Here is a 24,321-nt window from a genome sequence, read left to right on the forward strand (position 1 = left end):
CTTTGTTTGGGACTTGTTTGGACAAGTTGCACTTATGGTGAAGCAAGTGCACATGCTACAGATGAGCTACTGGGCTGTGTTCAAGGTCGCGTTGCTATCATTTAAAACCATAAACTCAGAAATAGGTCGCCTGAAGGCCCACCTACTCCTGGAAAGAGAGATTTTATGAAGAAATTTTACTTGTGGCACCACGGAACATCATAGGGTGGTAACACAAAAACAAGGATTTTTGGTCATTGCCCTGCACTGTAACCATCTTCCCTCTACCATAAATGAAACATCATCCAACAGTTGCCTCACTTGATTGGTAGGGTATTTTGCCTAGTTTTTGCTGACTCGTAAGACTAGACTATTTTATAACTTGATTTCTGTTTTCTAATCTTTTTTCTGTTCAAACGCTTGTATTTTTGTATACCACTTAAAGAGATATTAAATATTAAGAGGCTTGTAAATGCCTTTAAATAAATAATACTGCCTCCGATACTGGAGCTAGAGAAAACACCATTATGATGGGTAAAGGTACCCCTGCCCGTACGGGCCAGTCGTGTCCGACTCTAGGGTTGCGTGCTCATCTCGCTCTAGAGGCTGTGAGCCGGCGCCGTCCGAAGACACTTCCGGGTCACTTGGCCAGCGTGACGAAGCTGCAGCTGGTGAGCCAGCACCAGCGCAGCACACGGAAACGCCGTTTACCTTCCCGCTATTAAGCGGTACCTATTTATCTACTTGCACTTAAGAGCGCTTTCGAACTGCTAGGTGGGCAGGAGCTGGGACCGAACGACGGGAGCTCACCCCGCCGTGGGGATTTGAACCGCCGACCATACGATCAGCAAGTCCTAGGCACTGAGGTTTTACCCACAGCGCCACCCGCGTCCCTTATAATAATAATAATAATAATTTATTATTTGTACCCCGCCCATCTGGCTGGGTTTCCCCAGCCACTCTGGGCGGCTTCCAACAGAGATAAAAAATACACTAAAATGTCACATATTAAAAACTTCCCTGAACAGGGCTGCCTTCAGATGTCTTCTGAATGTCAGGTAGTTGTCCATCGCCTTGACATCCGATGGGAGGGCATTCCACAGGGCGGGCGCCACCACCAAGAAGGCCCTCTGCCTGGTTCCCTGCAACTTGGCCTCTCGCAGTGAGGGAACCGCCAGAAGGCCCTCGGAGCTGGACCTCAGTGTCCGGGCAGAACGATGGGGGAGGAGACGCTGCTTCAGATATACTGGACCGAGGCCATTTAGGGCTTTAAAGGTCAGCACCAACACTTTGAATTGTGCTCGGAAACGTACTGGGAGCCAATGTAGGTCTTTCAAGACCGGTGTTATATGGTCTCGGCGGCCGCTCCCAGTCACCAGTCTAGCTGCCACATTCTGTATTAGTTGTAGTTTCCGGGTCACCTTCAAAGGTAGCCCCACGTAGAGCGCATTGCAGTAGTCCAAGCGGGAGATAACCAGAGCATGTACCACTCTGGCGAGACAGTCCGCAGGCAGATAGGGTCTCAGCCTACGTACCAGATGGAGCTGGTAAACAGCTGCCCTGGATACAGATTTGACCTGTGCCTCCATGGACAGCTGTGAGTCCAAAATGACTCCCAGGCTGCGCACCTGGTCCTTCAGGGGCACAGTTACCCCATTCAGGACCAGGAAATCCTCCACACCTGCCCGCCTCCTGTCCCCCAAAAACAGTACTTCTGTCTTGTCAGGATTCAACCTCAATCTGTTAGCCGCCATCCATCTTCCAACCGCCTCCAGACACTCACACAGGACCTTCACTGCCCTCACTGGTTCTGATTTAAAAGAGAGGTAGAGCTGGGTATCATCTGCATACTGATGAACACCCAGCCCAAACCTCCTGATGATCCCTCCCAGCGGCTGCATGTAGATGTTGAAAAGCATGGGGGAGAGGACAGAACCCTGAGGCACCCCACAAGTGAGCGGCCAGGGGTCTGAACACTCATCCCCCACCACCACTTTCTGAACACGGCCCAGGAGGAAGGAGCGGAACCACTGTATGACAGTGCCCCCAGCTCCCAGCCCCTCAAGACGGTCCAGAAGGATGTCATGGTCGATGGTATCAAACGCCGCTGAGAGATCCAGCAGAACTAGGAAACAGCTCTCACCTTTGTCCCTAGCCCGCCGGAGATCATCAACCAGTGCGACCAAGGCAGTTTCAGTCCCATGATGAGGCCTGAATCCCGACTGGAAGGGATCCAAATGGTCCGCTTCTTCCAGGCGTGCCTGGAGTTGTTCAGCAACCACTCGCTCAATCACCTTGCCCAAGAATGGGAGGTTTGATGGGTAGCCACTGTTAAAGCCTTATCCTCCATGTATTTGTCAAAGTTCACCAACCATGATGTACACAGAAGCAAGTACATTGGGAGGCCAAGTGGCTAATTAATAATAATGCTTCGCTACCCAGCTCACATCTCATTGGGAAAGCAACAGCAAAAAGTATATATAAGCCACAGGAAAGAACATGGCATTCCCCTCGACCTCTCTGCGGCTTTTGATACCAACAACCATGGTACCCTTCTGAAGCAGCTGTCAGTTAGGGGTTGGTAGAACCACTTTGCGGTAGTTCTGGTCCTACTTGGATGGATGTTTCCAGATGGGAATGCTTTGGGAGTGTTCTCCAGCACTGTGAAGCTGTCAATGTGGGGTTTATTGGGGTTCAATTTTACCCCCTATTGCTTTTAAACATCTACATGAAAACACTGAGTGGGGTTATCTGGAGGTTTGGAGTATGCTCTTCGTCTTGCCTCAGTAATGGACTGGATGAGAGCCAAGAAACTGAAGCTCAGGCACAAGACATCGGTCATGACATTATGTTTGCTGACTGGGAACAGTTATGGACCACTGGTGTTAGATTTACCGCATGTAATGCTTTGAAAGAAAACATAATGAAAATGATCTATAGGTGGTACATGACCCCAGTCAAGCTTGCAAAAATCTATCATTTGCCCAATAATAAATGTTGGAAATGTAATGAGACTGAAGGTACTTTTTACCACCTTTGGTGGACCTGCCCCAAGATTAAAGCTTTTTGGGAAATGATCTATAATGAAATTAAGAAAGTCCTTAAGTGGACCTTTCCTAAGAAACCTGAGGCTTTTCTCTTGGGCATGGTTGGCCAATTGGTGTTAAAGAGGGACAGGATTTTTTTTATGTATGCTACCACAGCAGCAAGAATTCTTCTGGCAAAGTATTGGAAGATGCAAGAACTACCTACTCTGGAAGAATGGCAAACAAAGGTGACGGACTTTATGGGACTGGCTGAGATGACTGGCAGAATCCGCGACCAGGGGAAGGAGACAGTGGAAGAGGACTGGAAGAAATTTAAAATATATCTTAAAAACTGTTGTAAAATTGAGGAGTGTTAAGATGTCAAGGGGTAAGAAGCAGAGAATTACAGCTGTAATTAACAAATTAAAGAAAACTTAATGAAAGGGAATTATAGATAAATTGACTAAAGGGTTGCTAAAGAATCGTAAAACAAGGATGCAGTGATGGGGAGGTATGGGGAAGTCGAAGGAAAGAAGGTGCATGAAAATAAGATTATGAAGTTATACATGTTTAAATGTTTTGTATGTTTTTGTTTTGTGTTTCGCTTGTCTTTATTATGTGTTTGGAAAATGAATAAAAATTATTATAAAAAAAAAGAAACTGAAGCTCAATCCAGATGAGACAAAGGTCCCCCCGCAAGCCTCAATATAGTTTATTTTTTAGGCACCATTTGCTCCAATAAAAAAGTAACTTCAAAATATATTAACGTAAGATCATCACCTTTTTAAAGCTAGGCTTTCTATACCCTTTGTGTGTGATTTGGGCAGGGGCAAAGGAGGGGAAACAGGCAACAAGCACAGAAACCAAACAGGCCTACTTAAAATAAGTTGATTTCTTTGCTCAAGTGTGTCAGAAGCAACTTTCAAGAATCATATACCACATGCTGAGACGGAATGTCACATGAACAGAGAAAAGCAAACCAAGCACTAGCAGTGCAGACAAGAAATATGCAGATAATTAGTCCATAATATACAGAAAAGGTTGAGGGAAGGAAATATTAATTCTGTTTCTATGGTGAATGTGATTTCAGCAGTATATGCTTACCATGGATGCCTGCTTGTAAAAGCCCGTGGCATTTCTCAGAGATTACAGGGGGGAAGCCATTTTTTTTTGGTTCATTTTCTTGCATGAAAAATTTAGCACTCTTACGATAGGGAAGCCAATCTAGGGCCTATGTGTGCCTTCACTTCTCCTCCTCCTTCGTCTGGATAGAAAGCCAAATATAATGAAATACAGTACCATGTTGAATCTCTAACAGGATATCCAATCTCTATTGAAGAAAGAGACTATTAAAAATGGAGGGTTCTGGGAGATGAAGCTCAATATAAAAAAACTAAGATCATGGCCACTGGTGCCATCACCTCCTGGCAAATAGAAGGGGAAGAAATGGAGGCAGTGAGAAGTTTTACTTTCTTGGGCTCCATGATCACTGCAGATGGTGACAGCAGTCACGAAATTAAAAGACCCCTGCTTCTTGGGAGAAAAGCAATGACAAACCTAGAGAGCATCTTAAAAAGCAGAGACATCGCCTTGCCAACAAAGGCCCGTATAGTTAAAGCTATGGTTTTTCCAGTAGTGATGTATGGAAGTGAGAGCTGGACCATAAAGAAGGCTGATCACCGAAGAATTGATGCTTTTGGATTATGGTGCTGGAGGAGACTCTTGAGAGTCCCATGGACTGCAAGAAGATCAAACCTGTCCATTCTGAAGGAAATCAGCCCTGAGTGCTCACTGGAAGGACAGATCGTGAAGCTGAGGCTCCAATTCTTTGGCCACCTCATGAGAAGAGAAGACTCCGTGGAAAAGACCCTGATGCTTGGAAAGCACAAGGAGAAGGGGACGACAGAGGGTGAGGTGGTTGGACAGTGTTCTTGAAGCTATGAACATGAGTTTGACCAAACTGCGGGAGGCAGTGGAAGACAGGAGTGCCTGGTGTGCTCTGGTCCATGGGGTCACGAAGAGTCGGACATGACTAAATGACTAATCAACAAGAATTGTGCCAGTTCACATATTATCCAAAGGCTTACCCTCTCTCAGAGTACAAATTGTTCATGCTGGGGTATGTTGACAACCTAGCATGAAGAGAATGCACTCAAGTCTAACTTCTATTTGTTTTTAATGCCCAAGACAATTTACTGGCATTATGCTCAAAATGTGGATATTCTGTGAATGACACATTTATGTCTTAGATAAGACACATATTTATCCCGTCTGTTCCAGCTTGCTGCCGGTTAACTGGCAAGTGATTTCTGCAACTGAAAGCTTTCCAGAAAAAAGAGACTGCTGGCAACCCCCAAATACCCAGACATTGTCCAGAAAGCTGATAATCCAATGCACACAGAGTACTGGGATGGGTAGGCTCCTGTGTTATTAAGGAACCATAGCTATGTGTTCCTATGACCATGGTATTACCACTGCAGGATTTATTGTTTGGCCATTATTAATTATCCCCATTATCTCCTCAGCAACCAGCTTTGTGGCATGCATTTTGCTTGCCTCCATATGTACAATGAGAAAGATGAAAAAGGTAAAAGAATTTTTATTTACTTTCTGAGATCACAGAGCAAATCATGCAGTCACAATACAGCAGTTAGCAAAACTATAAAAGGGAAAGGACTTTTAAGCTGTCAGTGGCAGATGTCCCCAACAGATATAAAAATTAACAGCTTGGAAAGTGGCAGTCTGCAACTTCAGGGGGAAACACTCCCCCCCCCCCCATTACTCACAACTCCACCACATACATAGACAGTGTTGGACTCTCAACAACACACTACTTTTACAATAGATCCAGTGCACAAGTTGTGTAACCAGGAAGTTGATAAGCCCAAGATGAATATAAAAACATAAGGCCCTTTCTTTTCTTCAACTCTGCCAAGCAACTGTACATCCAGTTTGATAGTACTTTTTGCTTTTGTTGCACAGAAAAGACTATGAAGGCTCTGATGTTCCTTGTTACAAGAAACCACTCTGAAATTAGGAAGGTGCATTTGAAAGGAAGAAAGCACTGTATTTTGTATTTAAGGCGATGCCCCCCCCCCCGATACTTTGCACTCCTAACTTCCAACATTTCCAGCCAGCATGCAAGCTGGAAATTAACAAAGAAAACCTCTAACATTCCGAAAGACAAACTTGTTTTAGAATGTTACAGCTAAATTTCTGAAATGGGGCTGCTGCTGCATTAATTCGATTTTTTAAAAGTTGCATGTTATTTTAAGTAATTGCAATCATCATACAAGGCCCCCTTGTATCTTCTTGTGCCCCCTGCATGACAGGTCTGCAGGATGGCAACACTCTCCCCCCAGGGAGGTTCAGCTGGTGCCTTCATTATGTATCTTTAGGTACCAGGAAAAAACCATTCCTCTTCTCCTGGGCCTTTTGACTAATTAACCTACCCATGGCCTTTTAAGCTCTCTGTGTGTGGTGTGTGTGTTGTTGTTGTTTTGCTTGTCATTCTGTTATGTAACCTTGTGTTTTTATATTGTAAGCTTCCCAGTGATACCTGGCTGGAGGACGGCATATCAAACAAGCAAGCAATGTTGTAAGCCACTTTGCAAATAGGAATATTTTAAAGAAGTAAAAAACCAAAAAAAGCCAGGAAAACCTTCAACTGAAACACAGCCTCATACCTGGAACGTGTGCGCCTCCTACTCATTCCTGGACTGTTGCTGACACGATATGCAGTTGGGACGCTCCTCTCCTCCCTGCGCCTTTCAGGTGTGTGAGCTCTTCTCCTGGGTGATCGTGAGCGAGACCTGAACAGGAGGCAGAAGAGGGAAATGTTCAAAATCCCAAGTGGGAAGGGATGGGCCTTAATTTCATTACCTGATTTCAGTAGGTGTGCATTATCTTCAAACCTCATTACAAGATGTACTTTCCTGTTACACCACAAATATATATACATATATTTAAAGAACCAGCAGATAGGTGGCTCAGTTGGTTAGGGCGTGGTGCTGATAATGCCAAGGTCATCATGGATTCGGATAACCCGTATGGGCCGGCTGATTATTCCTGCATTACAGGGGGTTGGTCTGGATGATCCTCTGGGTCTCTTACAACTCTACAATTCACTGGAGATACTCTACATATTGTTCACTGGAGATACTGTCAGCTTCCTGAGGGTCCTTCTTCCACACACCCACACACGTTTTGAGTTCTCAATTATTTGATTCCAAAGCCATATGCATTTTAAGATTTATAAGCAGTGATTTGATATGTTAAGTAGGTGAGCAAACGAAGCTGCTTTATACTGAATCAGACCACTGGTCTATCTAGCTCAAGACTGCCTACCCAGACCGGCAGCAGCACTCCAGAATTTCAGACACGGTTCTTTCGCAGTCCTAACCTAGAGGTGCTAAGAATTTTTTTTTGGGGGGGGGAGCTGCTATGTACTGCACTGCAGAGTGACTGCAGTTTGCCTTGAAAATCTGATCTTATCCCCGATCTTTCACAGAAGGACGGTGATAGCGGTAATAGTAAAGAGGGATAAAAACCAAGACTGAAGAAGCTGGAGATGAGTCAGAACCTTGATGCTTTAGCAGGATTTTCCTCTAAAGGCTCAGCAGTCATCTCTTTGCACTAATGAAGCTGCCTGAGAGCTCTTGCACTCAGATGCTGCTCCCACTGATGGGCTGCTCAGCCTTAGCTCCATGCTCTAAATCCCTGTGGATTCTGGGATTAGATATGGATGCACACACTTCACCTTCATAATAATAGTAATAAATAGGCTGCTATGGGAAGTTAAGAAGGGTCACTAAAAGGGCTCAGATGCCTCAACTGCAGCTGAATTTTTAAGGGAAGCGTGATTACAACTGTTTCAGCCTACAAGGGCTCAGACAAATAAGGAAGCTATTTGCTTAAACTACTTTGTAAGTAGCTGTGTTGTGTTCTTTAATTTCAAGTGGTTCTGCTTTCTTCTGGGGGTACGCAGGGGTACACATACCCCTAAACATTTTGTGAATCTTTGAACTTTTGTCCATTTGCTGTATTTATTTTTCCCAATTTGAACTATAAAATGGTGATTTTCTTGAGTCAAAATGAGAGTACTGTATGTTCTACTGTATATAGAAAAAATGTTTCTATAAACATTTTTTATAGAATAAAACATCTATCTATCTATCTATCTATCTATCTATCTATCTATCCATTTAAAAACAAACACAGCTTTGACTAAGGTACTTTCCCGCCCCACCCCACAGTATTAAATAGAGAAGAGCTGCTTTTACTAGCCTTATTTTAACATGATAAATCCTAAGGATATTATTTGATAAGGTGTGAAATATTAATAAGGCCTTCCCTTTCAATTGTGTTGCTAAACAAGGTCTGTTTAAAGTTCTATTATGTTGGAAAGATTTGGCATATAATCCTACATCTTAAGGAGTAGCACTGGTGCAAAAAGATGTTGCCTCCAAGGGAAATGAATGGATTTTGAAGCAACGCAGCACACAAATTCGCACCATTTTAACAAAGGGAAACCATTTTGCGCCCTAGCCTAGTTGATTCTTTGAAACTGAGACAATAAGCATGTTAACTTTACCTCTGCCAATCAGCTAATCTCAAAAGTAATCCTTTAATCATGCCTCTCTCTGCTAATTACTATACAGGGTTTGTTAGCTGGGTAAACAGAGTAGGTGGCTTAGCAAAGTAATCTATTAGTGAAATGCATAAAGAAAATTAATGTGAAATGAAATTCTTGGCTGAACTGAAATGCAAACTTGGGAGTCTGACAATCCTCCACACCCATTTATCAGGAGCAGCCAGAGATAGGCCCTCAGAGCAAGTGTCATATCTTTCTGTAGGTGGGACTTTGTGAACAAGTGGCCTGAGGATTTTCAGGTGTAAAATCTAACTGCAAAATTAAATCACTCACTGTGTAACCACTTATTTTTATGATCTTATCTCTGCCTCCACCCTTTGACATACAATGCCAACCTCATTCAACAAACTTTGTAAGCAAAAATAAAGAACATTTACATATTCATAATTAATATGTTCCTTATTTGTATTAACTGTGAGTTTTCTCAACCAGGATACCATGCATTAGGTATTCCAAGACTGACGGTTCACAGCTACTAAACTACTGTACAGTTGAGATCCATTTTATGCTTATGTGTGAGGCCAACTGAGCAAACACAAGGATCAGGTGCTGGATTCAGCTGAACAAAGGGGGCCCCAAAGTGATCATTTTTCCTATGTGTTAGGGATAAAGATCCTTCACTGGGGCATGAGCCAATAGAGAAAAGCTGGAATGAGTCTAGAAAGCTGACAAGGAAAGAAAACTTGAGGTTTTCCTCACAGTAATGTATCTGAAACATATTAATATGGCCACCCAACAACAGGACATACTGATACTGTGGAGTATCTTGCCATGCTGAAATGCAGAAGGTTCACTTTACCAGCTGGTGAAAGACAAGAGACATTTTTATTCCTGCAGGCTTTTTATACTGCTAAGTATATTCTGTTTTATATAAAGGTTATGCTTTTATCTGTGGTCTGGCTGCATTTTTAATGCTGCCTTGCTAGCATACTTAATGTGTATTAAAATGTCTTTTATTGTTTTGTTACGACATTTTGATTTCAAATAGTTGTAAGCTGTCCTGAGTGGCGCTTCAGCACTATAAAGGCAGGACAAAAATTTCTACCGAAATGAATTCATATTTGCTATCCATGAATGGCTTTGCTATGCAGCAAAAATCTCTACAGGGAAAAGTTGATTAAAAAGGGTGTACGCATATGCTGCACATATGGCCTGATTTGCAGACCAGCACCTGGTCTTTGAGAAATCTGATTAATATAAGATAGGAACCCAGATCCCCTCAATATTCTTGCCCCCCCCCAATATCTTCCCGCTGGCAACAGCTCCAAATGGGAACAAGTGACTCAGCACTTGTACAGCCATTCCCTAGTCATGCTCTTTGTGTCTGGCCCTTTTAGGCATATTTTCACACTTCTATCTACAATGGTGTGGTCCTTTAAAAGTTGTAACTGTAGTTCTAAGCTAACAGCTATCAGGTTTCCAAGGTGTATCTGAAGCTGCATGAGGTTTGAGGAACCATTTGCTGCCAGAGACCCTCTAGCCCCATATACGCTAGTGCTGAAACACAGGAAGCTGCCTTTTATTAGGTTGGATTATTTGTCTGACTAGCTCAGGGCTGTGTACACTAGTCTTTCCCAATTTGATGCCCTCTATATGTTTTGAAAAACAACTCCCATCATCCCCGATCAAGGGCCATGCTGGCCATGACTGATGGGAGCTTTAGTCCAAAAACATGAAACACATCTATTTCAGGGACCACAGAGTGGTAAATATATGCTGAGAACACACAAAGCTTTGCTAGGGCTCTCTTATGCAAGGAATGCCCCTTGTTCCGAATAGCACCACATTCCCACACAACGTTGTTGGGGTTTTTTAGAACAAGACCATGCCTGCTTTCAAAATTGGCCTGGTAACTCAGCGAAGAAGAAGAAAAGGAGCAGCAGGATGCCCCTAGAAGGACTCTGAATATCACTTTGTGCAAGGTATGAATTGTGCACAGTGCCATTTGTTCCAAAAGCCCTTTAATCTTTAGCTTTCAAACTCACAATTACCCGAACTTCAATTCATCTTCTCGAGGTAAATGAGTCCTAAAGGTTGTTTAATCAAATCAAAACAAAGTTTTAACACCAGTTCCTAACAAAATGTGTGCCAACTTATTAGAACAAAACCAAGTTAAGTTGCGCTCCTGAAAGCAAAAGCAAAACTGCTGGGTGGCTATGCCCAATTAAAAAAAAGTTCAATATAGGTTAACACTCAGAATATCTCAAGTACTGAGCTTCTGTAATCTTTATAGCAACCCTGTAAAGCAGGAGGCCTGTATTTTAATTCCCATATTACAATGCTTAGAGGGTAGTTTTTTGGGGGGGATGGGGAGGCTGAGAAATGGTGGCTTCTCTGAGGCCACAGAAGTAGTGCTTTATTTTAAAATGACACACCTTGCTTCCAAAACAGCATAAGGCGTGTGCCCATGTGATCAGCTGCAGCATTCTATAACCTTTTAATGTGTGGAAGACAGGGCATAAGTACAAAAACAAAACATGCATTTGCTTGAGACATTACAGTTTTAGGCAATATATCATAAAGATCTAATCTGAACCTGGTGAATAGATTGCATGTATGGCAGCCTCACAAAGGCGGCACCGCCGAGGAAAACGAAATGAGCGTAGAAAAGCACTTAACAATAACATCAGTTCAGAAAACCCACCTGGAATGCCGGACAGTTCTATAGGCAGTGGGAAGTGAGTGCTTGGCTTTTGAATGTGATCGAACCCTGGATTTAGACGAAGAGTGATATTTGGAAGGAGGCGACCTTGACCTTGACCGGGATCTTTTCTTGTGCTTTTTTTTCTTTTTCTCCCGCTCTTCTTCCCTGGGCAGATCTCTGCTTCTGCTTGAAGGCCTTTCAGGTGCCTTTGCTTCCAAGGTTGGCAATGTCCTGATGCCAGTCAACAGGGGACACTGCATGTTACCAACAGTCTGAAATAAAGCCAGGCAGGTTTTAGCATTGTGTCAATATGTACACAGTATATACATTAGTTTGGAAGTCTAGGTTAAAATCGAAAAACCCCTCTGCAGTCCCTTGTTAATCTTTGGCCAGTTATTAGCCTAAATCTCCTAACAGTAAAAAGGGATCATTAATGACCTATTGTTCCATGGCTGCTCTGAGAATGGAGATGGAGGAAACATTTTGCATATTTAACAGTGATAAACTGAAGAAATCAGGCCAGGATTTTTCAGTCAACCATGAATAAAGTTGAGTCCATGTGCTCATCAAATCAGACTCAATTCAACAATCTGGCCCATCATATGACCTGTAAAGGAACACCAACTCAATGGTGTAACATTATCTTTCCACAAGGGCCAACATTGATGCCAAAATCCAGCATCGCCTGAGCTCTGCGAGTGTAGCTTTCTCCCGACTGAAGTGCAGAGTGTTTGAGGACCAGAACATTCACAGGGAAACCAAAATGCTTGTTTACAAAGCTACTGTACTACCAACCTTACTGTATGCTTGTGAAACATGGACTACATAAACCCCATCTCCAACTCCTTGAAATATTCCATCAACGGTGTCTCCAAAAAATTTTTACACATCACTTGGGAAGACAAGCCAACTAATGCCAGTGTACTGGAAGAAGCAAAGATCACCAGTGTTGAAGCAACTATTCTCCAACATCAATTTCTTCCAAAGCAACTACTCTATTCCAAGCTTAAAAATGGAAAGCGTAATGCTGATGGTCAACAAAAGGGGTTTAAAGATTCTCAAGACAAATTTTAAAAAATGTAGTATAAAACCAACAATTGGGAAACACTGGCCTGCGAGTGCTCCAATTGGAGAACAGCCTTTACCAAAGATATAATGGACTTTGAAGACACTTGAACGCAGGACGAAAGCGAGAAACGTTCCAAGAGGAAGGCACGTTTGGCAAACCCTCACCATGATCAACTCCTGCCCAGAAAGCTATGGCCTCATTGTGGAAGGACATGTAGATCCAGAATTGGCCTCCACAGTCACTTACGGCCTCACTGTTAAAACCGTGTTCATGGAAGACAATCTTACTCGGCTATGAGTGATTACCAAAGAAGAAAGAAAAGGAAGGCTTTTCACTAGCAATGAGCCCCATCACATTCAGCTTCCCACTTCTAAGTCAAAGGTAATCAGACAAGGAGTAACTAAGTAGGAACTGAATATGCTGAATCACTGGATGTCACCTGAGAGTTGGAACCCAGAAGTGGGTCACACTTTGACCTAAGATGAGAGGAATAACACGTGTTGTATCTACATCTCTTACTAGAATACTTCTCCTAACAAAAAGTTTCCATCCTTGTCAGAAGCGTAACTCAGCAGAGGTCCTAACAGGTAACTTACAAGTCAGTAGCTGGCATCTCTCCACCCTTCCTACGTTGTAGGTCAGGAAAGTTTGTTGTAGTGACTTTGTATTACGCGAGAAATGTGTGACTGGCTAGCTGAAGTTATTTTACAAAAAGAAGCAGAGAAGGTTTGTAATGGTAGATCTGGCATCTACTTTAGATATCTAGCTTCCAAACAAGAGTAGAGAGCAGAATGTTTAAAGTGCTCTACTGCCTCACTGTGATACCCACTGCACATTCAACTTTCAACTGGAAATAAAGTGAGCACAAGGCTTAATCAGCACCTCCTGAAATCACATTTTTTCACCTATTACTGTTTCTTTCAGAATTCTGCTCCACGTATTGTTTCAGGATGCAAGCTGGCTTGGAATTTGTAAAGGAGTGTATAATTGTTTTAAAGGAAATAAAATAAACTTAGTGCAGCCATCTTCCACTCTTTCAAGCCCAAGGCTCATCTAGAACATCAACCTATAACATGGGATCCACATTTAATATTTTTACCCCACATACCCATTTTCAACATGTTTCTGAGAGCTAGACAGACTAGAGGGAAAGGACTTTAATAATGTATAAAGTATTGGTAGGCAAGAATGAAAAGTTGTATTTGCTGAATTTTGATCTTTCATTGCTTCTTGACATTTTCTGGGAAGAGACCCAAATAAAGAAAGAAACTGTCACAATTATTATTACCCTGTCCCTTTTTTGCATTTGGATGCTACTTTCTTCTCATTTTCTCAATCTTATTCTAACAAGGTCACTTTCTATGAGGGACTGAAGCACAGCAACATTTATCTGCTGCAGCAGTCTGCAAGGCTTGGGAAACTTGGACAATCTTGCTCAGAGCAAGAGATGACCCAATAAAAAGGAATAATCTGTGCTTTATGTGCTGGTTTTGATGAGACACCTCACATCCAGCAAGACAGAATATAACTTTCTAATTTTCACAAGCATTGCATACATATTCAGCAGTAATTCCTCAGCCAAATAAATGGTTTCATCTTCAGAAGCCTATGTGATTTCTCACCTGCCCCCCACGTAAAAAAACACCACCAGGTTTCTCAACCACCCTTCACATTCAAATGGGATAGTAATGTAAAGTTATACTTGTTTCACAGTGCAGCTGACATATTCCTGATGAAAAAGTAAATTACATATAAAGCTTTTCTACAAAGATTCAGACTGTCAGTACTGTCTACACTTGGTGGGCAGCTCTCCAGAGTTTCATAGAAGGGGCTTTCCCACTTCTACATGGAGATGCTAATGATAAGCCTCTCCCCCATCTTGTCTACACATATGGACACCTGATGTTCAGCGAATGCAACAAGGTTAAACTTAAGACATAGTACTACCTCAATCAAGTCACTGTTGCCACAATGATCTCCCAACATGAACCTGTGCTGGTATAAATATATAATAATATGTATGAGAGATACCCTAGAAATGGTTTTATCCAACCAACACCCATGTGAAGTTAAATGAACATTCTAACATTCCTCACACTGGATGCACCGGCACTTCACACTAAACCATGTTTTACTGCTAATACACAAAGTGAAATGAGTCTAATTAAAAAATCTAGGGTTTGGTCACTCCCGCCCCCCCCCTTCCTTCTGAGTGGCTGGGAACAGCAATTCGCTAGCATTTAGTTTCACTTTCCTCTGAAATTTTTCATGAACCAAATCCAGGGCATATCACAAATTCTGGTTAGTTAAATAAGCCTGCTGAACAGAGACTGGCAAGAGTCTGGATTAAAACCATGGTCTCTGTTCATAGGCAGCAAGCTAAGATTAACTGAAATGAAAGACCAGCCAAGTTCTTATCCACACAGTGTAGGAGGAGGGAAAAGGAGCATGTGAGCCCGAGGCTTTAGTCTGCCTCATTCCAGTTTGTGCATGCAAGTGATGTAGTGCTATGCGCAAACTGGACCATTAAGGAACACCAAAACCTGGCTTGTCACCGAACATCAACTCAGAGACCTGCAGACAATAACAGATTCTTGCCAAGTACACCTGCATAGCAACATGCATTTGTTGCATCCTCCCCTATATTTTTCATTTGTAAACTTAAAATAAAGAAGTAATAAAAAAAGTGTCCCTAAACTTCAGTCAATTTAATATAGCAATTTAATATACCAGGAAATTTGCAAATTGCCATTTTGTGCCTCTACAAAAAATGAAAAGAAAAAGAAATCTAGCACCACAGGCCTTCCTCCTCCCCCAACAGCCACCTTCCATATGAAATGTTCCATTAAGATCTCATCTGCTATTTTAAGCTGGAGAAATTCTATGCATCTGCTATAAACCAGGATTGGGGAACATGTGGCCTCTTTAATTGTTGTTGGACTCCATTGACCCCAGCCAGCCTGGACAACCGTCAGGGATGATGGGAGTTGCAGTCCAACATCACCTGGAGGGTCACTGGTTCCCAACTTTGCCTATCTTATCCTTGCCTTACTTAACATGGAAAGGCTTAGAAGAATTTTAGTAAGAATCTCTTACGATAAAGAAAACCAATTAAAAATGATGGCTCTAGGTTTGCCTCCTGCCTCTTCAACTGTGATTATGTTGGACAATACACAAAGGTAATGGAAAGCCAAATTTCAGATATGAGGGAGACACATCTCTCTTTGAGTGCTAATTGACAGTGGTTTTTTATGACCGTGTTTGCAAAAAAGAAAGGGGGGGGGGGAGATGCTCCACACTGTAGTAAAGCTACCCTTTGTTAATTTTGCTTCAAGGACCATAAAGAATTTTACAGCATTGCCATGTGAATTAAATGCAACTATCCCCCTCATCTCAGGATGACTGGCTTACTGGATGCTCCTAGCAAATAAAACAAGCAAAAATGGAAGGCACAAATGCTAGAAGCAATGAATCAGAACTGAAAGGGCTTCAATGAAAAGAATATGAGATGCTGACAATGTAAACAGATAATTGAGACAGAAGCAGAATACACGGAATAAGTCCACTGGTGCACATATTATTTTTAGTAGTAACAAATGCTGAAGTTGTCTTTGCATTTACATTTGTTTATAAATATCTGGACTGCTATTCATACAAAATTATCAGAGCAGTTTGCAATAATCTTATATAAAACAATGTATTTTAAACTATATAAAGTAAGAGATCATCTATTACTTCTCATTCACATGTTTTTTTCTGTCTCAACCATATTTGTATCACCTCAAATGCTTTATATTCCCCTTTCAACTTTAGGATCCCCCCCCCCAAAAAATACTCTGTTACAGTACACATCCTCCAAATCCAAATACAGTTGTACCTCGGAAGTTGAACAGAATCTGTTCCGGAAGAATGTTCGACTTCCAAAATGTTCTGAAACCAAGGTGCGGCCTCCGATTGGCTGCAGGAAGCTCCTGCAGACAATCGGAACGCGTGGAGGACGTTCGGGTGGTCAGACAGTCCACACATTTAGAGCAGGAGAATACTGTATCGGCTAGAAAGATGTGTCTAGTTTGTGCTACTGCACTGGCCTGTTAAGCGATGCTCAGGATGAAGCGGACAGGAAGACATGCTTGCTATTGCCAACCTTTTACTGTACACCTGTATCAAAGCAGGCACTTGTAACAACCTTAATACATTGCAAGACATCAGGAATTGCATCCAATGTTAGGCCTACTCAGAGAAGACTCCCCAAAATAAATGTACTTGGCCAATTTAGGTGGGTCACTGAGTGTAACAAAAACCTCGGTTGATCTGCTGCGGCAAACTATTAAACAAAGTGCATTTAATATATTCATAAATGTTTTACCCCACATTTCCACTGAAAGATTCCCCGCCACACGTAACATGTGATCTACGGCAGAACCAGAAATGGGTATAGCATTTATATACAAGGGAAGGGCTGTAACTCAGAGCTCCACCTCTGCATGCAGATGATCGCAGGTTCAATTCTTGGCATCTCCAGGTATGGCTGGAAGTGACTCCTGGGTCTGAAATCCTGGGGAGCTGCTGCCAGCCAGTGTGCACAGTACTAAGCTAGATGGATCAATGGTCTGATTCCGTATAAGGCACTTCTCATGTTCCCCTGAAATGAGCTTGTGGTTTTTAAACTTGGAAAGACTGCCTCAAACAAGGAAGCGAATAGGCCGCTTAAGCAAGGGTTTTGATTCTGAGTCATGCAGCACACATAGTAGCAGAATTGGTCCTTCCAGACAACTGCCACCAAGCTGGGCAATAACAGAATGTTGTGGCTTAGCTTTAATATTCAGAGAATGGAAATGCTCTCCAAAGTCAACTGAAAAAAGGGGGCTGATAGGCAGTCTGTTGGTCTTCTAAGGTGACCTTTTCTAATCTAACACAAATGCAAACGTTCCTGCAATATTCACAAAAAGTGCTGACTTATTCTGATGCGAAAAATCTGAGGGTTGTCAGAAGGAGAACTTCAAAGCGGATATGCAATTTCCATTACTCTAGCTGTGCCCTGGAATTACTTCAGGCCTATGCTGAAATTCTACCCACTGGTGTGCCTTGAAGCTCTGCAAGACCTCTAAGGTACAGGATCAATAAGAAATTGTGTTTCAAAAAGCTGTAAGAGGACATGGTAATTGCTGGATGTATTGAACACTTCTAACTTTAGCTGCCTCTTAAGAGGTTCTTCTAGCACATCCCTACATTGAAAAAAAGTGAAAGGTTCACCTTGCAAAGAAGGGTTAAAACCACAACTGCAAACACACAAAAAGATAACCATGTCATAGAAGAATTTAACAAATGTTCCATAAGGTTCTGCACAAGAGATGTGAATTGTTGCTATTAATATTATGTTTGCAGTCACAATCAATAATTTTATTATTATTTAGTATTTCAAAGTCAGCAGGTGATTCTGAGTACCCCAGATAACTCAGTTGGGATGTACGCATCTTGGTTTTATGTGAAATATGAATGAGTCTCAGTGTAATGAGTCCCAAGACAGCGTCCTGGAGGGGCTGTTTCAACAGGGGGCAGGGGCGGGTTGAGGTGCCCAAAGATTACCCTGGGGAAGACCCCAGCAGGTTAAGGTGAGTCATATCAGGACCCTATAAGTCATCTGAGCTGTTAGGGAATTCGTCCGTGAGTGAGTACCTTGATCCTGAGGATGGGCCCACTGGATTGCTATGCTACTGGCCCCCACCAGCCTCTGCCGACAAGCCACCACCCACCCAGAAAACACCCAATGTCCAGAATGAAACTTCCTCCATCGTCTAGAATAGAGATGCAAGCACCACTGTAAACGGACAGCCCAGCCCCTTAGATGGAGTTCCTGTTTGCAGGCACAAACCCAGGTCTCACCTTGTTTGCTGTGCTGAAGTCATGACCGCCCCTCTCTATTACAGGAGCCCAGGGGGCATGTCAACTGTTGGAACAATGTTTCAGCTCACCTGGTCATGACCCGTACCTGCTGTGTTGGTGATCCTTGTATTGATTTTGTACAGTACTGAGCAATCATATAGTAGTAAATGAGATCCAAGTTAAGAGTCCTTTGTCCTGCAGGAGCCAGGACACTTGGCTACACATTTGCATGGCCTGTTCCCTCCTCAACGTGTTGTAATTCAACACTTCTGGATTAGATAATCAGTTTCCCATTACATATGAGCCAAGAAACTGTAGATACTATAGATATACATTATAAATGGCATATTTGGAAGAAATAAAATCAACCATAGCAAAAGAATGCATTCCACCTTTTTATAATGCTAAAAACTTCCAATGGACACACGTGAACTCTTAAGGCATACCTTAAATCGTGCTCTGAATCACAGCCTTTTGCAGTAAGGATGACTTTAATACTACACAACTTGACGCACACTCTAGTTTTAAAAGCCCTGGTACATGTGAAATGTCATAAAATTCAATGCTTCTTTGTTTGGGGAATGTTCTTCTATGACAATTTGCAAAAGGTGGGGGGGAGGGGGGAGGGAGAGACAGACAGACAGACAGACAGACAGAGTGTCATAGAGTCAGTTACGGTAATTACTATTCAAAGGAAAAGGAAAATAATTTCAAACTAAGATTATTCGTAGTTCAGACTAATGCTGTAAATGCTTTTTTCTGGATGCAACGAGGATGTATTTAATAATCCAGTCGTGAAATGTAGTAAAGTACTGTACTGAATTTATTTTCATGACCACCATGGTAAAAATGAAAAACATGAGAGATCAAAAGATTAAGACCCTATTTTGAGCACTGTACTAAAGACTTGGACTTTATTATTAAATTGAAGTATTCCTATCAGCGGTATTTGCCACAGAGCCCCTTCAGATATTGATATTGTAAGAAACTGGTCAAAGAGAACAGTCCTGAAAAGAAAGTCAGATTTTAGAAACTTAAAAGGGCAGAAGACCAGAGAAATGGGAAGCTGAGATAAAGTGGTAGAGATTTTCGATATATGAAAGGAGCAGAAAAATTGACCCATATTTTGAATGGCATTTTCTGAGGTTTCACAGCTGAATCTCAAGAAAGGCTGGGGCAGGGAATCAAAGTGGGTCCCCAGTGCTGAGATATCTGGCAGGGGAGCACAGAAGCTCTCATTAAAATGCCAAAATGTTCCCTGAAGTGTAGCTGATAGAACTGCACAAGAGACAAGTCAGGGCAGAGGAAGTATAAAACTGCCGGGGGGGGGGGGGAGGCACAATAACAGAGACACATAGAAGCTTTCCATCCATTACTTCTACCACCTGTGGAAATTAGCTGTGACCAGAGTTATCTACGAGGAGAGGTGCCAAGGAATGCAAAGCAGCTATTTGAACAGTTGCCATGTTAACAAAATGCACAACTTGGTTGCTCTGCTAATACCTTTTCGATCTGATTTTCAAATTGCAGCAGAAAAATCAGGATTCATCCATATAAAAGTTCAGGGCAACCCCCCCCCCCAAGCCTTCATTTACCCCCCCCAAAAAAACAGCAGAATTCAGAAAATGCACTGTGCTAAAACTTCTAAAGACAAAATGGAACCCTTCCCCACCTTATAATTTTCCTAGAGAAACTGATCTTATAAAGTATGAAAGAAAGTCACCCTTCATAGCAAATTCTGATTTTATAGGTTTTCCACTAGTGTGATGAGGCTTTACTGCCCCCCCCCCAAAAAAAACCAAACAACTGGTGCTGAAGTTGGGAGAGACAGCACAACAGCAGGCTGGGGAAAGAGAGAGGGGATTGTTCCATATAGCAAGATGAAATGTTTTTGCTGACAGAGTAACTGCCCTAGCGTTACACAGATCCCCCCCCCCCCAAAATATCTGAAGTTCAAATTGGGTCTAGCTATAAAGGGCAATGGGACGCGAGCAGCGCTGTGGTGTATACCACTGAGCCTTGGGCTTGCTGATCTTAAGGTTGGTGGTTTGAATCCCCGTGATGGGGTGAGCTCCGTTGTTCGGTCCCAGCTCCTGCCAACCTAACAGGTCAAAAGCATGTCAAAGTGGAAGTAGATAAATAGGTACCATTCCGGCGGGAAGGTAAACGGTGTTTCCGTGCGCTGCTCTGGTTTCGCCAGAAGCGGCTTAGTCATGCTGGCCACATGACCTGGAAAAACTGTCTGCGGACAAACACCGGCTCCCTCGGCCTATAGAGCGAGATGAGCGCCGCAACCCCAGAGTCATTTGCGACTGGACTTAACTGTCAGGGGTCCTTTACCTTTATAAAGGGCAATAGAGACAGTGGGACTTGCCATTCAAAACATCAAGTTGGAGAAGCCTGATCCCTATCAACTGGCAGCATCTCTGGGGAGTTTCAGACAGGAGTCTTTCCAAGCCCTACCTAAGAGACTCTGGGGTTTAAACCTTGGACCTTTTGCATGCAAAGCATGTACTTTTCCACTAAGACATCCACCCCTCCTACTACAACTTATAATGCAGAGCAAAGTTCCTATTGAGGGGGCAAGGAGTATATCTGAGAGTCAATCTTGAATCGTGGACCATCAGGAATACTAGCCCCACTTTCTAAGATTAGGGAGCACGCCTTTCAGATGGGGTGGGGCTTCCAGACAAAGTCAAGTCTCAGCACCATTTACAGTTAGTACATATGGTACTCCAAACTTAGTTTTTGCCACTCTAATTATTTAGAGTTCACTTTAGTAGAAGTTGGACAATACAGTAATAACTTGGAAATAAAGCAGCCTAAAAAAATTGCTGAAGCCCTCTTAAAGCCCTGGTTTCAGCTTCTAGTGTAAACAATATATATTTTTTCCTGAGCAGGGGAGCAGGAAAGGCCTACTGTTGACAAAAATGTGGTGACAGCAAAAGCAAAAACCCAACTATTTTGTTTGGGAAATATTGTTTCAGGCAAGTAGTCCTGAAAATGTCAGAAACTAGAGCACAGAAACATTTTTATCAGTCGTCTCAGAGGAATCAATATTTTGTTTGAAGGCATAAAAATATTTGACACAGTTCAAACACAAACAACGCTAGTTTTAGTTCAGTAATACTGTGGTAAGATCTGATAAGAAGTGCTTCATTTTTGGCACCTTCCCACACAGCTGTGACATGTGTACCTTTTCACCACATCTGGTGATTTAGAGTTGGGAGAAGTTATGGGTTAAAAAGAAGTGTCAAAACTATATGGAGTCCAAGAAGAATCCGGATGGTTTTCATATTATAAATACTGTGTGTGTGTGTGTGTGTGTGTGTGTAAGACAGACAGACAGCCACCAAGAATGGATGGGAAGAAGAGAAAGGGATGAGCAATTAGCAATTACATAATTAGCAAGTAAGTTAGCTACAGGATTTCTCAGATAATTCCAATGTACTGCTTAGAACATAACTTCTGCTGGTTGCTATGTTAAAAGTGCAATTTTTTTTAAAAAAAATTCCATCAACATGGAGTCATACAGTGTACCACAAGCAGACCTGAACTGTTTCAGGTACCACTGCAAACTGACTGCACTTGTGCTTTGTACACACACACACACACACAGAGAGAGAGAGAGAGAGAGAGAGAGAGAGAGAGACTGAAAATCAGGATTTTGTGAAGACACAGTTTCTAAGGATGAGGAAATGGGAAGCTGTAGCCACCAGAGTCCAGATGGTCAACAGTAAGGATGAACTGAAAACTATTTACTGTTCCCAACCCTAATCCTGCTGAAAGCCATCTAATTAGATTTTAATTTGATCCTGACTTGTTTTTTAGGCAGTAATTTAATTATTGTTTGATTTCATACCAATGTTATATATTTAATGTTAGCCGCCCTGAGCCCAGTCTCGACCGGGGAGGACGGGATATAAATAAAAGTTGTTGTTGTTGTTGTTGTTGTTGTTGTTGTTGTTGTTGTTGTGTTGTTGTGGTTGTTGTTGTTGTTGTGGTTGTTGTTGTTGTTGTTGTTGTTGTGTTGTTGTTGTTGTTGTTGTTGTTGTTGTTGTTGTGTTGTTGTGGTTGTTGTTGTTGTTGTGGTTGTTGTTGTTGTTGTGGTTGTGGTTGTTGTTGTTGTTGTTGTTGTTGTTGTTGTTGTTGTTGTTATTATTATTATTATTATTATTATTATTATTATTATTATTATTATCATCATCACCATGTTAGAGAGGTTAATGAAAAGCAAACACTAGAGAAGCGATAAAATAATAGCAAGAAATTACTGGATTCCCTGCTCACCTTTGGAAAGTTCCAAGGCTGCCCCATACTTCTGCACAAATATGTTACAAGGGTTATTTCAACAGAAAGTCAGAGGACAGATCTCTCCTGAGCTCTTAGAGGCATTTATTTAATCAGCTCTCCTCCTCTGAATGTCAATTATTCCTCCTTTATGAGGAATGCAGGCTTTGCTCCAATGCCTATTATGGGCAGAAGCCATTTACTGTGGTCTAGTTATCGATGTACCCAGCTGATATACAGTGAATGGAAAGTGTAAGCTAAGCCTCAGATGTGAAGCAGGGTAAGTGCATACTAACATTTATAAACCTGTAGCAAATCAGGTTTATTATGACAGACCATTACTGTATTAGAAAATACAAAAGACAAGTTGATAACAAAGACTCTCCCCCCCCCCAACAAAACAAAACAAACAGATGGTGTAAAGTTTATCCACTGCTGATGTTGGAATTTTAATTCACTGGGTTGATAAGGCAATTGAATACCCTTCCTGAAATAACTGTCCTGGGCCAGGATCGGTTCCAGACACAGCAGCATATCACGATGAGTAAAGGGATTAAATCAAACATACACCCTGTGGGTGGTAACAAAGACTACCATTATGAAGGAATACTGAAGGGTGGCAGGTCAAGTCTCTTGTCTACCTTCTCAAAGTGCCTTCTCAGAGAAGTTATGCACTGAATATCATCACCCTATAAAGACTGCAGCTGCTGGTGCATGCGGATACACAGTCCTGCTTGGCGTTCACAGCTTACTGTCTCATATCACTGAACTGTTTGTTATAAACCTGTTCCAAATCTGAAGGACAAGACCAATGCTCCAGTTCTCGGGCCAAGCATGTTAAAGGATGTTGGGTACCACATAACCAACGAAAGGCTTTAATCTGCCTAGGAGGATGGATGTTAACGTATAAGCAAAAAGCTTGGGGGGAGAGAAGTGAAATGGACTACATTATTTCCCTCCAGCAAATGTGGTGCAAGGTGCCGTCGGCCACAACGTCTTGTTTTGCAGTGGAGAGAAAACCCCCCACTACTTCCCTGCCTTCGAAAACTCCCTATGCTCCCTGAAGCAACTCCTTTCACTAGAAAAAACTTCTATTCGTAGGAAGAGAATGTACACAATCAAGGAGCTTTGCATTGGGCCATTGAATCCCAATGAGCCCAGCCCCCCCAGCAATAGTCTTTGAACAATATCTGGTAGAGATGGATACAGGGTGTTCTTCTTTCACCATACAGCTTGCTAATCGCCTGTACCTTTTAAGGAATTTTTTAATGAATGTCACTACTATACCTTTATCGTTTGTAGGTAAGCCACTTACCGTATTTTTCGTCCTATAGGGCGCACCGGATGCACCTCATTTTTTGGGGTGGGGAATGAATAAAAAAAATTTATTCCCCCCCCCCCAGCCACGGCTGGTGCCCCAAGCCTTGCACACGCCTGCCCGAAGCACGGGGCACCCTCCGGAGGGCTCCACGTGCTTCGGGCTGCAGGCTGCCGCCCCAAGCCTTGCGCGCTCGGCGGGAGCTCCTGCCGGGCGCGCAAGGCTTGCAGACACTTGCCCGAAGCACGGGGAGCCCTCCGGAGGGCTCCGCGTGCTTCGGGCGGCAGGCTGCCGCCCCAAGCCTTGCGCGCCCGGCGGGAGCTCCTGCCGGGTGCGCAAGGCTTGCAGACACTCGCCGGGGCTGCAAGCTGCTGCCAGCAAGCCTTGTGAGCCCGCAGGAACTCCCGCCGGGCTTGCAAGGCTTGCGGATAGCTTCCTGAAGCCTGGAGAGCGATGCCT

General features: G+C 42.7%; 1 protein-coding gene across 7 annotated transcripts in view; it reads right to left on the reverse strand.

Moving 5' to 3' along the window:
- Positions 1-24,321, reverse strand: part of SFSWAP (splicing factor SWAP) — a 107,000-nt gene that overhangs the window by 13,665 nt on the left and 69,014 nt on the right. For all 7 annotated transcript variants that reach the window (XM_081842235.1, XM_081842234.1, XM_081842233.1 and 4 more), the window contains 2 exons: positions 11,303-11,574; positions 6,692-6,817 (listed from right to left, as the gene is read on the reverse strand). In XM_081842235.1, the coding sequence (XP_081698361.1) occupies positions 6,692-6,817; positions 11,303-11,574 (398 nt within the window). The remainder of the gene's footprint in view (positions 1-6,691; positions 6,818-11,302; positions 11,575-24,321) is intronic.

The sequence above is a fragment of the Podarcis erhardii genome (assembly GCF_964252035.2).
Source record: "Podarcis erhardii genome assembly, chromosome: 15".
Classification (NCBI taxonomy): Eukaryota; Metazoa; Chordata; class Lepidosauria; order Squamata; family Lacertidae; genus Podarcis; species Podarcis erhardii.